Consider the following 17,882-nt stretch of genomic DNA (forward strand, 5'->3'; position numbering starts at 1 on the left):
TCTTTCTTCGGTGCAGCTGGGCTTTTGATCTTGCTTTAAATCGCACAAACACAGGTCGACCTTCGCACCGTCCACCTGCTGACAGGGCTTGCAAACTGTGCGAGTGTTTTTTTGGTGCCCCAAGATCTCGGAATAAATTCACTTTTGACCATTGGGCTGTTTTTGTTTTGAAAGAGAGAAGATCGGGGGAAATGCAGCTAGCAAATAAATATTTGCGATATGTATAACCCCAGGCAGGTAAAAATCAAGTGTGTTTCCAAGCTGGAGGTTAGATAAAATAAAGAAAGGGGCTGGGAACTGCCCATAACTTCAAGGATGCTTGTAATGGGAAGAGTTTTCTGCAGATCAGGAAAAAATAACAAAATAAATAGAGTTGGAAGGGACCTTGGAGGTCTACTGGTTCAACCCCTTGCTCAAGGTGGAGACACTCTACCATTTCAGACAAATGGTTGTCCAATCACTTCTTAAAAACCTCCAATGATGGAGCACCACAACGTCCGAAGGCAGGCCAGGCCACCAATTCATTGTTTTCATTGTCAAGGAATTTCTTCTTAGTTCTAGGTTGCTTGATTAGTTTCCATCCGTTGCTTCTTGTCCTGCCTTCAGGTGCTTTGGAGAATAGCTTGACCTCCTCCTGTCTGTGTTGTTAGTTGTGAAGTCGTGTCTGACCCATTGCGACCCCATAGACAATGTTCCTCCAGGCCTTCCTGTCCTCTACCATCCTCTGGAGTCCATTTAAGCTCACGCCGACTGCTTCAGTGACTCCATTCAGCCACCTCATTCTCTGTCGTCCCCTTCTTCTTTTGCCCTCAATATTTCCCAGCATGAGGCTCTTCTCCAGTGAGTCCTTCCTTCTCATTAGGCGGCCAAAGTACTTAAGTTTCCTCTTCAGGATCTGGCCTTCTAAAGTGCAGTCAGGGTTGATCTCTTCTAGGGCTGACAGGTTTGATCTCCTTGCAGTCCAAGGGACTCGCAGGTGTCTTCTCCAGCACCAGAGTTTCAAAGGCCTCCATTCTTTGTTGCTCAGCCTTTCTTATGGTCTACTTTTCACAGCCATACATTGCAACTGGGGAAACCATAGGCTTGACTAGACACACTTTTGCTGTCTGTGAGAAACCCTCAAATATTGGAAGACTGCTATCATGTCACCCCCTAATCCTTCTCTTTGCTAGACTAGACATATCCAGTTCCTACAACCGTTCATTGTACGTATGCTTTAGCTTCCAGCTCCTTAATGATCTTTGATTCTTCTGAAAGCCAAGAAATGTATAGGAATAAATCCACGAAGCCCTGAAGCAAAGACAGGCGTTGTCTTTGAAAGCTTCACTTAATAAATAAAGACACGATTGCTCCCATTTTTTTTCCACATCACTCTTGTGTTGCCACATGATGGCCTTGGAAGAGTTGCTTTCAGACTTTTGAAAGTCTTTTCCATGGTGCCAACAAGCTGATTTTCCCATGGTGCCAACTAACCATAGAACTTATTTCTGCTTTGCTTAATCTGCCAAGTGGCTATTATGAATCCGATGCTTAGCATTTTATAGTACTTGCTCTCCCAAGCTTGGTGTCTCTGCATTTAACAGATCCATTTCTTTGAAAGGTTTGAGCCTAGATCACTTCCACAGAAAAGCTTTTCAAAAATTTGAAACCAGTCCCTGGTGCTTTTGATGCCTCGACATCAACTGTGTTGAACTGATTTATTTTGATGTTCGGGTGTAATGCATTTGAAACTGCAGGAAACCCTCCCTTCCTTCCTTCCCTCCCTCTCTCCTTCCCTCTCTCCCTTCCTTCTTTCTTCCATCATCTCCCTTCCTTCTTCCCTCCCTTTCTTTCTTTTCCTTCTTTCCTTTCTTTCTTTCTTTCCCTCCCTCCCCTCTCCTCCCTCCCATCCCTCTTTCTTTCCCGTCTTCCATTCCTTCCTTCCCTCCCTCCTTCCCTCCCCCTCCCTCCCTTCACCTTCCCTATCTCCCTCCCTTCTTTCTTCCATTCTCCTCCCTCCTTCCTTCCCTCCCTATCTCCCTCCCTCTCTTTCTCTCCCTCTCTCTCTCTCTTTCTTTCCCTTCTTTCTTTCTTTCCTTTTCCTTCCTTCCTTCCTTCCCTCCCTCCCTTCTTTCCCTGCAGCTTTACATCTGCTTCTACATTTATTTGCAGGACTTCCCTCTTGACTTTTAGGGCTTTAGGTCTTTCAACGGGAAAAGTGGCTTGCTAAATTTGGGTACTCCTCATAGCAATCGTTGGGATTCCTCCCCCTACATAATCAGATAAACAGACGCAACATAAAGTCTGTATATGGGTTCATATAGCACACAATTCATGGAATCCTTTGTCCTTTGCATGGAATCAAGTGGGCTTCTCTATCGAGTGAGTGTTGGTGAATCTGAAGATCATTGTGGATCATTTTCAGATTGGTTTTGCAGGACGGCAGCACAGAAATGCCCTTCATTTGAACTGTATTTTTTAAAAAAACCTGGGTCTTTTCTGAAAGCAGCGATGCGTGAAAGAGGATGTCTCCAGCCAGCTGTTAAGCAAAATTAGTTTTTTCAGTAGAAGTCAACAGATTGCTCTACTGTTTATCAATTAATAATGATAAAGTATGGGGTGTATTGAAATTATTGGCATAAAGCTGCAAGGCAGAGAAAAACCAGATGTATTATCTTGGCCAGTGCCCACGTACAGCTTATGGAATAACAGAAGATAATCTTGTATGAGGCCTAACCCTACTTGTAAATCCAATATTGCTACAGTTGCTAAATCTTCTATATATGTAAAAGTGTGTGTGTGTGTGTGTGTGTGTGTGTGTGTGTGTATTCCAGCATAACTCTGGAACGCCTCGAGCAATTTCAACCAAACTTGGTACACAGATGACTTACTCTCTGGAAACAAATACTGTGAGGGTAAGACACCCCTAACACCTCTTAGGGTGTGCATTTTCCAGTAGAGTGGAGGGAGGGGTCACAGCAGGGTTAACACAGCCTGATTGGTCCATTTGACTGAGAGAAAACTTCTTAACCTTCGCCTTCTCCCGTTGGTTCCCAGTTTCCTCTCAGTCAAGGTCCAAGACACAGGTTTGGTTCCTAGTAGTAGAGTTTTAGTGGGTTTTATTAGTCAGTGTTAGTGTTGTTGGCACCTTGAATTTGGAGTTTTTTATTTAAAAAAATTTTTTTTTTTTTTCTAATGGTCCGCCTTGCAGGGCTGTTGTTCGACTGCCCTCAGGAGGCTGAGATAGTCAGTGGGGGGGGGGCGCTTCCTCCCCCTCTCTTAAGGGATCGCTCCGGACTGGTGCCTGGGGTCTCGGGTGTGCCGGGCGATCCTACGTGCTTTAATTTGTCTTCTTAAAACTTTCCGGTGAGGCTCGCAGCGCGCTGGGGCTTTTCGGCGCGAAAGCGGCTTTTCGGCTTCTAATTTGAACCGCTAGCTTCCCGGGCCGGTTACAGCCCACGGCAGCAGCGCGGAATCGTTTTTCTTGGTTTGGAAGGCTCCTAGGGGCTTAGGAGCTCAGCGGTGATTTAGAGAGTGTTTTGGGAAAGCGAGCTTGCAGTTGCAGGCATTGGCAATAAGGGCGAGGTGAGCGGCCATTTTTAGGCGCGCTTTTGAAAGCACCGCCCAAAAGAAGCCGGCGGCCATTTTGAGTCACGTGTTTGGGGCTTGCAACACGGAGAGGCTGTAAAAAACGTGGCTGTGCTGTTTGCAACTTTACCGGAGGCCCGGAGCAGGCGATTCTCACCAGCTGAAGGGCAATTCCTACCAAAAACCTCGTTCTGGAGCACGTGAGTGGGGATGGCAGATAGAACTGAGTCCCAGCAGGCCGCGCCAGCTCAGGCAGGCGAAGATCAGGTTGAGCCCACTCCCCCAGTTAGGCCTCGGGTTTCTAGGCCTTCAGCTGAGGACAGGCCTTCGAGAGCTCTGCAAAGGGATGAGCTCAGGCGATCCAGGGCCATCGAGAAGGTCATTGAAAGGGCTGAGAAGAGACAGGCCAGGGATCCTAGGCCCAGATCCAGATCCCCACACGTGGCAGCTTCATGCCCTCCCCCACCGGTGGCTAGGGGGTTCAGCCCTTCCTCTTCCTCTTCCTCTGCTTCCCCATGCAGATCTGTTAGGAGTCAGGAGCGGGGGGCGCCTCGCTCTCCTTCTGCTTTCCCGGGGATTAGGGAAGAAGATAGGGGGGATCCATTGGAAGGTACCTCTGCAGGTCCAGTTAGGGGTAGGAGATCCAGCAGGGCCTATGTGGCACCAGACTATGATTCAGAAGAAGATGAGGAGGATCTCGAAAACCTCCCTGAGAATCTCAAAAGGCTTATTTCTGCAGCCATTTCTAGGGGCATTTCCCAAAGGGACAGACCTTACCACCACAGTCGAGTTACTCCCTTTAGTAGGTCCAGATCTAGGGCTTCTTCGCCTTCCCTCATGAGTGAGGTCTCCTCTAGGGGGGAGGCACGGAGGGACGATTGGGGGTTCTCTGAGGAGGAGGATGCGGCTCCTGAGGCGCCTCGCTCTTCCAATCTTTTCCTCCAGGCCATGTTCAAACCATTGCTTAAGAAGGCTAGGAGGACCACAAAGGTGGGCACGGGGGACCCCACGGTCCCACCGCCCACGGATCCGGACATGGTCATGTTCTCAGCGACGGCCACCAATAAGGAGGAGATTCCTGCCCCTCCTCTTTTCTTAGAGGTAGCTACTAGCCAATGGGCCCGTCCTTCTAACTTTTCCCCACCTGGCAGCAACGACCGTCGCGCCTACAACATGGAAAAGTCTTTTGTGCAGGCTATTCAGCTTCCAGTTATAGATCAGCCCATAGCAGCTTTAGTCTCCTCCTCTCCAGTAGTTTCGGGGGACGCGGCTGACAAACTTAAGGCAGAGGACAAGAGGGCGGAGCTCACTTTACGTAAAAATTTTAAAGCCTCAGCATGGGCGGTGCGGGCAGCGGCTGCTGCCTCGTACTTTAACCGTACTACGGTCATGTGGCTCCGCCGGCTCCAGGAGCGCATTCCGATCCAGGAGGAGCGCGCACACCAGGATTTGGCTAAAATAATGGCAGCGTGTCAGTATTCGGCTGATGCGACCCTAGACGCAGTTAGATTTGGTTCAAGTGCTTTGGCCACCTCTGTGGCCTCTCGTAGACTTTTGTGGCTCAGGAACTGGCAGATGGATTATAAAGCCAAGTGGGACCTAGTAGCTGCCCCTTTTGAGGGTCCAAATTTGTTCGGGGCTTCCTTAGACCCGATTTTGGTGGAAAACAAAGATAAAAAGAAAGTTATGCCCACATCCACCAAGAAGGCGGAGTCCCGTAGTCATCCCTATCGCAGGCCCCAGTTCAAGTCTTATGACAGGGATCAGGACCAGCGATACCAACCATACAGGCAGGACAGGTCATTTCATAGACAGAGTTTTCAGGACCGTTCTAGATATCAGCCGCAGTCCAAGCGGCCCTTTCGTGGGGGGGGCGGCCGCCCCTTCCGCAGAGGGAAATGACTCGAACCCGAGTCATCCCATCGGAGGCCGCCTGGCACTGTATGCGGACGAGTGGGATCGGATCACGTCAGACGGTTGGGTCAGGGCGACCGTTCGCCACGGCCTAAGGTTAGAATTCCTCTCCAAACCCCCAAGTTTTTTCAAAGTTTTTCCCCCGGCTCGGGACCCGAAGCGGCGTCATCTCATGGACCTCGCGGTCGCCCATCTTCTAGAAATCAGGGCAGTGGAGGTCGTTCCGGAGCCGGAGAGGGGTCTGGGCTACTACTCCCATCTGTTCGTAGTTCCAAAATCCTCGGGGGGTTGGAGGGCAATCCTCAACCTGAAACGCCTAAACCGCTACCTAGTATACAGGCGGTTCAAGATGGCGTCCCTGAAATCCATTCTGCAGGGCATTCGGAAGGGGGATTACATGGCCTCAGTAGATTTGACGGAGGCCTACCTCCACGTCCCCATCCTTCAGTCTCACCGGTGTTATCTCAGGTTCTCTCACCGGGGCAGGCATTACCAGTACCGGGCTCTCCCGTTTGGTCTGGCCTCAGCTCCGCGGACGTTCACCAAGGTCCTGGCAGCACTGGCGGCTTACCTGCGTTCCATTCCGGTGAGACTTCAGTGCTACTTGGACGACGTCCTCGTTCAGGCAGGGTCCCTCCCCAGGGCCAAGTCGGATCTTCGGCTGACGATCCGTTGGCTTCAGGCGTTGGGGTTTTCAGTGAACTTTCCCAAGAGCCACCTGTCCCCATCCAGGCAGATTCTACACCTAGGGACAGTGATAGACTCCGAGTCAGGGAGGGTCCGTCTGTCTCCAGAGCGCTTGTCCAGCCTTCGCCAGCTGGTCTCCTCTGTACAAAAAAGTCGGTCTGTTTCCATCCTGACCTTGTCTCAACTTCTGGGGAAGATGGTCTCTTGCATAGGGATAGTGCCCTGGGCCCGGCTCCACCTGCGACCTCTCCAGTGGGCCTTGATCCCGGTCCAGAGAAGGATGATGAGCAACTCCTTGCGTCCAGTTCCTCTACCGGTGGAGGTGAGACTCTCGTTTCGGTGGTGGTTGTCCCCAGCACTGCAACAGGGGGCTTGTTTTTGGGAGCCCGAGAGAGTCACAGTGACGACGGATGCCAGCCTCTTCGGCTGGGGGGCCGTGATGGACTCCGACATGACCCAGGGACGTTGGTCTGCCTCGGATCTCCGCCACAACATCAATTGGCTGGAGCTAAAAGCCGCGCGGCTTGCCCTAAGGACTTTTCGTCATCACCTGCGGGGGCGCCATGTCCTCCTGCTTACGGACAATGTGGCGACGAAGGCCCATGTCAATCGCCAGGGGGGCACCCACTCACGTTCTCTCTGGCGAGAGGCGCAGTCGTTGGGCTTGTGGGCGGAGAGACACTTGGCCTCCATAGTGGCGGAGCACATCTCAGGAGTGTCCAATCTTCAGGCGGATTGGCTGAGTCGCACAACCCTAGACGATGGCGAGTGGCAACTGGGTCCGGAGTTGTTTCGGAAGATATGCAGCAGGTTCGGCACACCTCGGGTGGATCTGTTCGCCTCCCCCGACAACGCTCAGCTGCCCCGGTTCTTTACCCGGTTCCAGTCTCCGTCGGCGGAAGGAGCGGATGCTCTCAGGAGCCGATGGCCCCCGGGTCTCCTTTATGCCTTTCCTCCCCTTCCCCTCGTTCCCCGTACGATAGGGAAGATAGTCACAGAGAGGGCTCTCGTTATTCTGTTAGCACCATACTGGCCGAGGAGACCCTGGTTCGCGGACCTGGTCCAGCTGTCGGTAGCAGACCCCTGGAGGATTCCCCCGGGGGAGGTCGTTCTGAGTCAGGGGGCTTTACATCACCCAGGGCCTCAGTGGCTCCATCTGACCGCCTGGCTCTTGAACGGAGGATCCTGAGGGGGCAGAGACTTTCGTCAGGAGTCATAGCCACCTTAGAGGCGTCTAGGAGGCCGTCCACGGTTAGAATTTACAATGCCACATGGAAAGCGTTTGCGAAGTGGTGCATTCCTTTGGGGTTGGATCCTTCTAGGGCTACCGTCCCAAACGTGTTGGAGTTCCTCCAGAAGGGGTTGGAGGATGGCTTGTCGCATAATACGCTCCGGCGTCAAGTGGCGGCTTTGGCCACCATTCTGGGGGGGGAGGGTTCCCCCGTCCTTTCCCGGTCTCCACTGATTAAGCGTTTTCTGAAGGGGGCGGCTAACATCCGTCCGCCTCCGGTTCATAGGTTTCCAACCTGGGATCTGACCCTGGTTCTCCAGGCTCTGACGAGCTCCCCGTTCGAACCACTTAGGACGGTACACATGCGTCTGCTTACCCTTAAGGTGGTGTTTTTAGTGGCCATTACATCGGCCAGGCGCATTTCAGAGTTGGGGGCCCTTTCTTCACGCAGTGACCTGTGTGTAATACACCAGGACAGGGTGGTCCTTCGCTTGGATCCTTCGTTCATTCCGAAGGTGAATTCACAGTTTCACAGGGCCCAGGAGGTCGTGCTCCCGAATTTTTGTCCCAATCCCTCGAGAGAGCGGGAGTTGGTGTGGCATAAGCTGGACGTTCGCCGGGCTGTTCGCATTTACCTAAAGCGAACTGAGGGCATTAGGAGGACGGAAGCGTTATTTGTTTCCTTTCGTCCAGGCTCGTTAGGATGTAAGGTGTCTTCTTCCACCATCGGACGATGGATTAGGTTGGCCATAGTTGAGGCTTACGGGGCTTCTGGGAAGACTCCCCCATCGGGGATCACTGCGCACTCCACCCGCAGTGCGGCTACTTCGGCGGCTTGGGCCACCAGGGCACCTTTCGAGGATATTTGTAGGGCGGCGGCCTGGGCTTCCCCCACACCTTTTATTAGACACTATCGTTTGGATACTTATGCCTCGGCTGAGGCATCCTTTGGCCGGAGGGTCCTTCAGAGGGTGGTGGCCGATTCTTCACCTGGGACCCAGTCGGCCCGCCCGGGGACGTAGCGTGGGTATGTCCCTGCTGTGACCCCTCCCTCCACTCTACTGGAAAAAGAACGTTGGTCTTACCTGAACGTTTTTTTCTGGAGTAGTGGAGGGAGGGGTCACATTTCCCGCCCTAGTTAGTTAGTTAGACAGGGTCCGGGAGGTGTAGAATCGGGAGGCCCCGGGGGGGCTTGTTCTTGTTTGTGTTTGACTTGCAGTTGTTGGCCGTGACATCGCGGAAACTGGGAACCAACGGGAGAAGGCGAAGGTTAAGAAGTTTTCTCTCAGTCAAATGGACCAATCAGGCTGTGTTAACCCTGCTGTGACCCCTCCCTCCACTACTCCAGAAAAAAACGTTCAGGTAAGACCAACGTTCTTTCTGTTAAGATACAGCCTCTTGTGCCTTAAATGGCTTCTACTGTACTGCCCGTAAAATGGCTTCTACTGTATAGCGCAGTGGAGTTGCCATGTTAACAGCTTTACAGTACTCCACAAGGGGGCTCCGTCTGGTAAGGGGGAAAAATCCAACATTAGAAATTATGTTTGTTCCGTACATGGTCCATAGAACCATGACCTGGATGTATATAGAACTGTGACCTGGATGTCTGTAGAGCCATGACCTGGATGACTGAGAATCTCTACAGACTTATAGATAGATAGGTTCTCTCTCTTTATCATGTCCACTGCCTCCCTCTGTCTTACCTATATACCTTGCCAATTTCATCCTGTGCATTCTCCCAGAACAGCTCAATACCTGTGCATTACCTTGATGTGGGGATTTCCCTCCCTCTTTCAGGGTTACCTGTCCGAAGGCCTGGTGACCAAATGGTATAGATCTCCCCGCTTGCTCCTTTCGCCCAACAACTACACCAAAGCTATTGACATGTGGGCAGCTGGCTGCATCCTGGCAGAGATGCTTACGGGAAAGATGCTTTTTGCTGGTAAGTCTCCAACATTTTTTTTAAAAGCTAATTCTGTTTTTATCAATACACTTGTTTCCCCAATGGAGCTTTAAAAACTCTTGCAGCTTTCTTTTTGTGTTGATCTTTTTTAAAAGGCACGTATAGGGAACAAGTGCATTCCATTCCATTCGACTATATTCTACTCCACTCCATTCCTCTGTTGGAGTTCTAGTCTAGTCTAGTCCAATCCAATTCTCTGTTCTGTTCTATTCTGTTCCCCTCCATTCTGCTCCATCCTGCTCCATTCTATTCCATTCCACTTCTCTGTCCTGTTCTGTTTTGTTCTGTTCCACTCCATTCTGCTCCGTCCTGCTTCACTCCACTCCACTCCACTCCTCTGTCCTGTTCTGTTTTAGTCCTAGTCCTAGTCTTGTCTAGTTTTGTCTAGCCCAGTCCAGTCCTGTTCTGTTCGGTTCTATTCCACTCTATTCTGCTCCATCCTGCTCCATTCCATTCCACTCCACTCCTCTGTCCTTTTCTGCTCTAGTCCTAGTCCTAGTTTTCTAGTCTTGTCTAGTCCAGTCCAGTCCAGTCCAATTCTCTATTCTGTTCCGTTCTGTTTCACTCTGTTCTGCTCCATTCCATTCCACTCCATTCCATTGCTTGCGCTTTTCAAGAGACTCATATCTGTGTCTCTGCCAGCCAGACCCAAAACACAGAAAGTCAAGGACACGTCCTGGTAATAAGACATCACCCTGCCTGGTTTTCCACTCTGTTAATCATGATGCCTTCATTTTCCATCTGCTCAGCACCACTTTGGGAGGCATCATTATTTCTTCTGGGTAGCCAAGGGGAGCGTTGCAAATTGGTGTCGTACCCTTGGACTGTTGCCCTGAGAGCTTCTCTAGCAGTTCCACATAACACATTCTCCCAGTTCTGGGATTAAAGACAGCAAGAGGGGAGAAGGATGCATTGGCTCATCAGGCCTGACTCAGTCGCCCTTGGACCGAAGTAGAGCTTGTTGGGGGTGTTGAGACCAATAGAGGAAGGGCCTCTGTTGTGTGTCGTTAGGGCCTCGGTTGTTCTATCAAGGTTAGTTCAATTTTGCATTATGCTTGGTTTATGGAGGTTTCCGAATATTTCGTTCTGTTGATTGTCTTTAGCCACCCAGGATCCATACATAAAGTGGGCGACTGTGGACATTTTAAAAAATATTGTAACTAATGGGTCAAAATAATCTTAGGGTGACATGATAGCAGTCTTCCAATATTTGAGAGGCTGCCACAAAGAGGAGATGGTAAACTTATTTTCCAAAGCACCAGAAAGCAAGACAAGAAACAATGGATGGAAACTAATCAAGGTGAGAAACAACCTGGAATTAAGGAGAAACTTCTTAACAGTGAGGACAATTAACCAGTGGAACAGCCTGCCTCCAGAAGTTGTGGCCCTTCCATCACTGGAGGGCTTTAAGAAGAGACTGGACAGTCATTTGTCTGGAATGGTATAGGGAAGTGATGGATAACCTTTTTCGGTTGGAGTGTCCAAAGTATGCATGTGCGCCCGAACCCCCAAAATGCAATGCATGTGCCCCACCCCCCTGCACATGCACACATTCCCCCGCACAGGGCCCGCATCTTGCGCATGCACATGTGATGCCCCTGCACACACCCCGCCTCTGCATGGGTGTGCAACCCCTTTTCACACCCAATGCCCCCTGTGCATGTGTGTGTGCCCCGCCTGCACATGCACACATGACCCGCCCTGCACGGCCCCCATCCCCCACACATGCACACGTGACCACCCCCTGCACATGCCTGCCTCCGGGCATGCATGCCAGAGACACGAAGACCAGGTGGCTGGGGGGAGGTGTGTGCGCATGCGCGGCTGAGCTGAACTGGGGTGACAGCTCACGTGCCATCAGAGAGGGCGCTGCGTGCCATTATGGGTATAGGGTTTCCTGCTCGAGCACGGGGCTGGACTAGAAGACCTCCAAGTTCCCTTCCAGCTCTATTCTATTCTAAACCTAAAGTGATCATTTAAAGAGCCATGGTGGTGCAGCGGTTAGAATGCAACGTTGCAGACTTACTCTGCCCATAGCCAGGAGTTCGATTCTGACTGGCTCAAGGTTGATTCAGCCTCCCATCCCTCTGAGGTCAGTAAAATGAGGACCCAGATCGTTGGGGGCAACAGGCTGACTCTATAAACTGCCCAGAGAGCTCTGTAAAGCATTATGGAGTGTTATATAGTTATAAGGGCTATTGTTATTTTATAAACTTTAAAACAAAGACGTTTACTCCCTTGCTAGAAATATTGGGTAGTAGCTGGAAAAAGAAGCTCTAGATATTTATTCAGGACTTGAGTACATTGCCTGCTGTTACTTAACAAATTAGAAGAAAAAAAACACCTCCATTTTGCGGTTGGCCCAACTGTGACTTTCCTTCTTCTTCATTGTGTTTATTATTATTCCAAGATCTCTGTTGCTTATTTTGCAATCCTGCAAAATTCCAACACCTTGGGAAGCAGCTGCACGCAGCTTCCTTAAATAAATAATAAGGTTAATTAATAATGGATTTCACGTCCTCTTCTTCTAAAATAATCTCACCCAGGAAGGGCTGGTAGTGTTGGACAGTCGCCTTCTATAATTGAGAGGTGAGTCTGATGATCGTCAAATCATGGTTGGAGCAGAGAAATGTGGAGATTTTTCCAATCTATATTTTTATATAATATAATATATATACATATCATCTTACATTAAACAGTGTGTCATCTGGGTAAAAATGTCTCTGTGCTATTTACAATCAAAATTTACAGTATTCATTACATTAAACCCAGTAAATAGTAACAGAGTTGCAAGGGACCTTGGAGGTCATCTAGTCCAACCCCCTGCTCACATAGGAGACCTGTACTAGGGATTCGAACCGCCGAACTGCCAAACTTTCTGATCAACAATCTCAGTGTCTTGGCCATGATTCTCTAATCTTACAATAATAACAATCAGCGTTATCACTATTCATTTCTCCCTCTTAACGTATCTTCTAATGAAAATATAATATAATACTAGGTATAATAACCTTAACAATCATATTACTAATCACCATCATATTGTTTACATCTCTATCTGAACATATATTCGTTTATTTATCTCCATTTATTTCTCCCTTCTGTTTTTATTCTCTAACCATCCCTAAAAAAGCCCCCATGTCATATAATACTCAATTTGTTCTTTCTCCTTTATAGCAAGCGTTAATCTGTTCATTTCTGCACATTCTAATATGTTGCTAATCACATTCTCATCCGTAGGGATCTCATCACTTTTCTGGTTTTGAAGAAATACAATTCTAGCTGAAGTTAATACATGTATAATTAAATATGCATTTCCTTTACTGTAAGTTTTCGGGCAAAATCCCCAACAAAAATATTATTGGTTTTAAGTCAATATGCTGCATTATCTTTTCCAACCACATTTGTATTTTTCTCCAGGGTTTTTGTTGCCTCTCTTTTGCTGCAGTTCTTAATTAACATCTATTTGAGGAATAACAGAAAGAATACGAGTAGTCCTCAACTTACAACCGTTCAAAGTTACAACGGCACTGAAAAAAGCGACATCACATTTTTTCATACTTACAGCATCTTTGCAGCATCCTCACAGTCATATGATTAAAATTCAGACGCTTGGCAACTGCCTCATATTTATGACGGTTGCAATATCCAGGGTCCCCTTTTGTGACCTTCAGGCAAGCAAATTCAGTGGGGAGAGCCAGATTCAATTAACAACCCTGTTACTCGTTTAGTAACTGCAGTGATTCGCTTAACAACTGTAGGCAATAAGATGGAGCGAAATTCACTTAACAGCTGTCTCACTTAGCAACAGAAATTTGGGGGTCAGTTGCGTTCATAAGTTGAGGACTACCTGAATTACAAATGCTTCCTATAGCCACTTTAAGGACTTCAACTCCCAGAATTCCCCAGGCAGCACAGCAGAATTCTGGGAGTTGAAGTCCACGCAGCTTAAAGTTTCTAAGGTTGAGAAACAGTACTATAAAGCATTGGGAAGAATTCCAGAAAGCATGCTCTGCATTTTTTCCATTATCTTCTTTTTAATTTTGATCAAGTTTTTTATTTTCTATTGCTTATATATATCAATGCGTGAACAGTGTGATACCTGGGTATCATACATTTTAGTACACATAAACATAATATTATTATTCATAGTTCTTACATTTCAATTTCATTTCATATTATTTAAACATCTAATACTACCGCCATTGAATTTCTAAACTTCCCTCTTATTATTACATATAACTTATTATGTTAATATATATATATTATTAAAGGTAAAGGTTCCCCTCGCACATATGTGCTAGTCGTTCCCGACTCTAGGGGGCAGTGCTCATCTCAGTTTCAAAGCCGAAGAGCCAGCGCTGTCTGAAGACTTCTCCGTGGTCATGTGGCTGGCATGACTAAATGCTAAAGGCGCATAGAACGCTGTTAACCTCCCCATCAAGGGTGGTTCCTATTTTTCTATTTGACATTTTTACGTGCTTTCGAACTGCTAGGTTGGCAGAAGCTGGGACAAGTAACGGGAGCTCACTCCATTAAGCGGCGCTAGGGATTCTAACCACCGAACTGGCGACCTTTCTGATCGACAAGCTCAGCGTCTTAGCCACTGAGCCACCATGTCCCATATATATATATATAGTTATTCCCCTTATTTCTATTTTTATTCTTTTATTCATGTCACCGTTGTATTCAAAAATGTTTCTTTTCTGTCTTCCATCTTTCACCTGCTTTATTATTCATATTTCCCTTATTTAACTCTTCACATCTGTATATATTAAAGTTTCATCCTTCATTATTTCATTGCTCAGTGTTTCAATATACAATTCTAATATCAATCATAATATCATTTCAACATATATGGTAGATCTATTCATATTCCTTCCATTCATCCAATCCATGTAATTCTACTTTTAATACGCATGCTTATATTAAAATATATTCTTTCATTATCTAATTACTCATTTAATTTTATTATTAATATTTATTATTATTAATGTTATCATTTCACTGCTAATCATTATATCATTTGAGTATGTTAATGCATTCTTTTCCCTACCTTGTTCTGCTATTTATTTGTTTGCTTGCTTGCTTTTGTTTACTTATTTACTTTTGGCACTTCTTAGGATCTTCGGTTGCCTTTGGTTGGTAGATAATGCTTGTTTGTGTAAGGGTTATATATAAAAACAGTGAAACCACACAATCAAAGTTTGGAAAAAGATTTATTCTGGCTCTTTGCATAAGGGGTTCTACTTGTTGTTGGAATTAATTTTCAGTAGGCTTATTTTTCCATGAATCATCTAAGCCGCTTGGTCTCTTATTGCCTCTTGAGATGGTTAATTAATTCAGAGAAGGGCAGCAAGGAGGATCTGGGGACTAGAAAATAAATCCTGCAAAAGGGCTTGAAGAACCCGGAGATGTATAGCTTTGAGAATGAACACAGCAGGGGCCTTGTATCAGTCTTCAAACACTTTTTTTTAAAGAATTTTTTTTTATTTTTTGAATAAACACAGACAAACAAAACACAAAGAACACCATCTTCCATTACAAATTGTAGAAAGTGTGTCAATTGGTTACAAAAAACTTTCGTGCATCCCTTCCACAGTCATCACCTACAATTCATATAAACATATATTTTAAATCAAATATATATATATATATGTGTGTGTGTGTGTGTGTGTGTGTGTGTGTGTGTTGTATTTGTGCTGATAAATAAATAAAGGGAGACTAGTATAGATCTATTTCAAGCTATTTAGGTCTCATCAGCTAGCCATACCCTAACTGGGATTCGAACCTGGGCTGTAGTAAGGGTATGGCTAGCTGATGAGAGCTAAATAGCTTGAAATAGATCTATACTAGTCTCCCTTTATTTATTTATCAGCACAAATACAACACAAACGTAGCAAAGGCAACATTAAAAATAAAAATATGGTTTTCTGCCTGGATGGTCTTCTATAATGAGCCGAAGGACAGAAAGGGGGAGTAGTGAGCTCCCTCCCATATTTGGGCATACCAGGGGTTGTAACACAAATACATACACAACACACACACACACACAAACCCAGCAGATGAAAATAGAGTTTGAGAGAATGTCCTTTTATCTTAGATTTCAAAATGTGATGGAGGCAGATGATGAAAACATAAGGGACATCATGACAAACATTTTGGTTGAATACATCCAGAAAGAGAAACAACAGATGGGGTGGGAAATAGACCTGGTTTATAGAGTGAACTCAGCCTACGCTAGAACACACAACGTTCCCAGGGAGGTACACATTAAATTCCTTAGAAAAAGTACAAGAGATGAAATTCTGAGTGCACAAAGGGGGCAAGCCCTGACATACAAAGATAAGGAGATAACCATTCTGAAACAGATCCCCAAGAAAGTGAGGGAAAAAAAGAAAAAGTTATTCGCAATTAGCGAATAAATTATACCAGAAGGGGGTGTGGTTTACATGGTTGATGCCTCAAGGTATGCTAATATTCTGGGAGGAGACAAGAGTTAGAATTAATACACCCATAGAGGCGCAGGCCTTTATGGAAAAAAACAAACTACTCCTAGAAAAACCAGATGATCCCTCATCAGATATACAGGACACGGGAGGGGCCGGAGCCCTGTCGGCGGGGGGAGATGGGGCAATACCGAGAAAGCTCAGATCACAAAAATGAGTAAGAAAATCCACCTGACATAAACTGATCGAAATTATTAACTGAATTTATATGCTGATTATATGTTACTACTTAATAATGAATCATGTGTAAATGTATACTATGAGTATGGAGGGGGGGCGCACCTACCGCACATTGCAGTTGCCAAAATTTGTAACCTTTCCCTTACCTTTTTCCTTTGTAAAATACCCAAAAAAAAACCAATAAAACTTTGTCTAAAAAAAAAACCACACACACACACACACACACACAATACATACATACATACATACATACATACATACATACATACATACATACACACACACACACACACGCTGGTTTTGTTGTATTCGGGTCTTTTCTCGTGTAAGGTTCCTTACACGGGAAAAGACCCGAATACAACAAAACCAGCATACCTACACCCGTGAAAATCTACGAAAACAAATTTTATATATATATATATATATATATATATATATATATATATATATATATATATATATATATATATATATATATATATATATATATATATATATATATATATATATATATATATATATATATATATATATATATATATATATATATATATATATATATATATATTATCATCATCATCATCATCATCATACTTCAAACTTCATTTTACTATAATTGTTTTTACATCCTTTTATATAAAACATTCCAAAATTTAAAGAAAACCACATAACGGCATTCCGTTAACTGTTTCCATTATCATCCGGTAACATTACATCTTTATGACATGTTCTAAATGAAAATTGATTATATTTAATAACAAAGTTTCTAGACCTCCTTTCTTAATCACTGTTTACAAGTTATATCCAATTTCCTTTTATCAAACCAGTACATATATATATATACATTATTTTTAACTAAATTTGACTTAATTTTTTATTATAAGCTTTCATACATAACAGAATTTCTAAACTTCCTTTCGTAGTCACCATTTGCAATTTATATTAAATTTCCTCTTATTAAACCAATACATATGTATACGTATGTATACAATACATATGTCTTCAAACACTTGAAGTGATGTTACGGAGAAGATCAAGACTTATTGTTTATCAATTTTAAAGCACAGCATAGAGGAAAATGGATTTAAAATAGGGTTTATTTCAACAGAACGTTTTTTTAAAAAATTCCTATCAATTATCTAGACCGGTGGTTCTCAACCTGTGGTCCGCAGGCACCGGGGGGGGGGGGGGGGGCACGATCTTGTCACAGGGGTCCACAAAGGCTTGAAGAAATGTTATGATTTAAGTTAAGTCTTGGGGGGGGGGTGTTCATGGCCATGTCTGTGGCCACAAAAGGTATTTACTTTACTTTACTTTACTTTATTTGCACTTATATACCGCCCCCTCTCCCAGAAGGGACTCGGGGCGGTGTACAGTCAATACATAGAAAATACAGAACATAAATAATTAAATAATTAAATAGTAAATAGTTATGGAGGAGGTTAAAAGAAAAACTGTACATCTAAGTAAAGTATCTAAAATATAGTTTTTAAAAACCCCTTAAAAGTACCCCATAAGTTAAATTTAAAAATAATTCCCCTAAAATACCAGTTAAAATATATCTGCCAGGGGATAAAAATTATGAATGTGCCAGGCCAGCTAATCGGAACAGGTGAGTCTTCAGTTTTTGTTGGAAGGAGCGGAAGTCGGTGGTGGTTCTAATGTCGGGGGGGAGGTCATTCCAGAGGGTTGGGCCCATCACAGAGAAGGCCCTACTCCTAGGCATCGCCCGTTGGAATTGCCTGGTGGACGGCACCAGGAGAAACCCCTCCCTGTGAGAGCGGATTGGTCGCAGGGATGTGTGTGGCAGGATGCGATCCCGCAGGTAACT

General features: G+C 45.6%; 1 protein-coding gene across 2 annotated transcripts in view; it reads left to right on the plus strand.

The window, feature by feature from the left end:
• Positions 1 to 17,882, plus strand: part of MAPK4 (mitogen-activated protein kinase 4) — a 130,833-nt gene that overhangs the window by 84,620 nt on the left and 28,331 nt on the right. For both annotated transcript variants that reach the window (XM_081942542.1, XM_081942543.1), the window contains exon 4: positions 9,197 to 9,341. In XM_081942542.1, the coding sequence (XP_081798668.1) occupies positions 9,197 to 9,341 (145 nt within the window). The remainder of the gene's footprint in view (positions 1 to 9,196; positions 9,342 to 17,882) is intronic.

The sequence above is a fragment of the Natrix helvetica genome (assembly GCF_964273705.1).
Source record: "Natrix helvetica genome assembly, chromosome: 2".
Lineage (NCBI taxonomy): Eukaryota > Metazoa > Chordata > Lepidosauria > Squamata > Natricidae > Natrix > Natrix helvetica.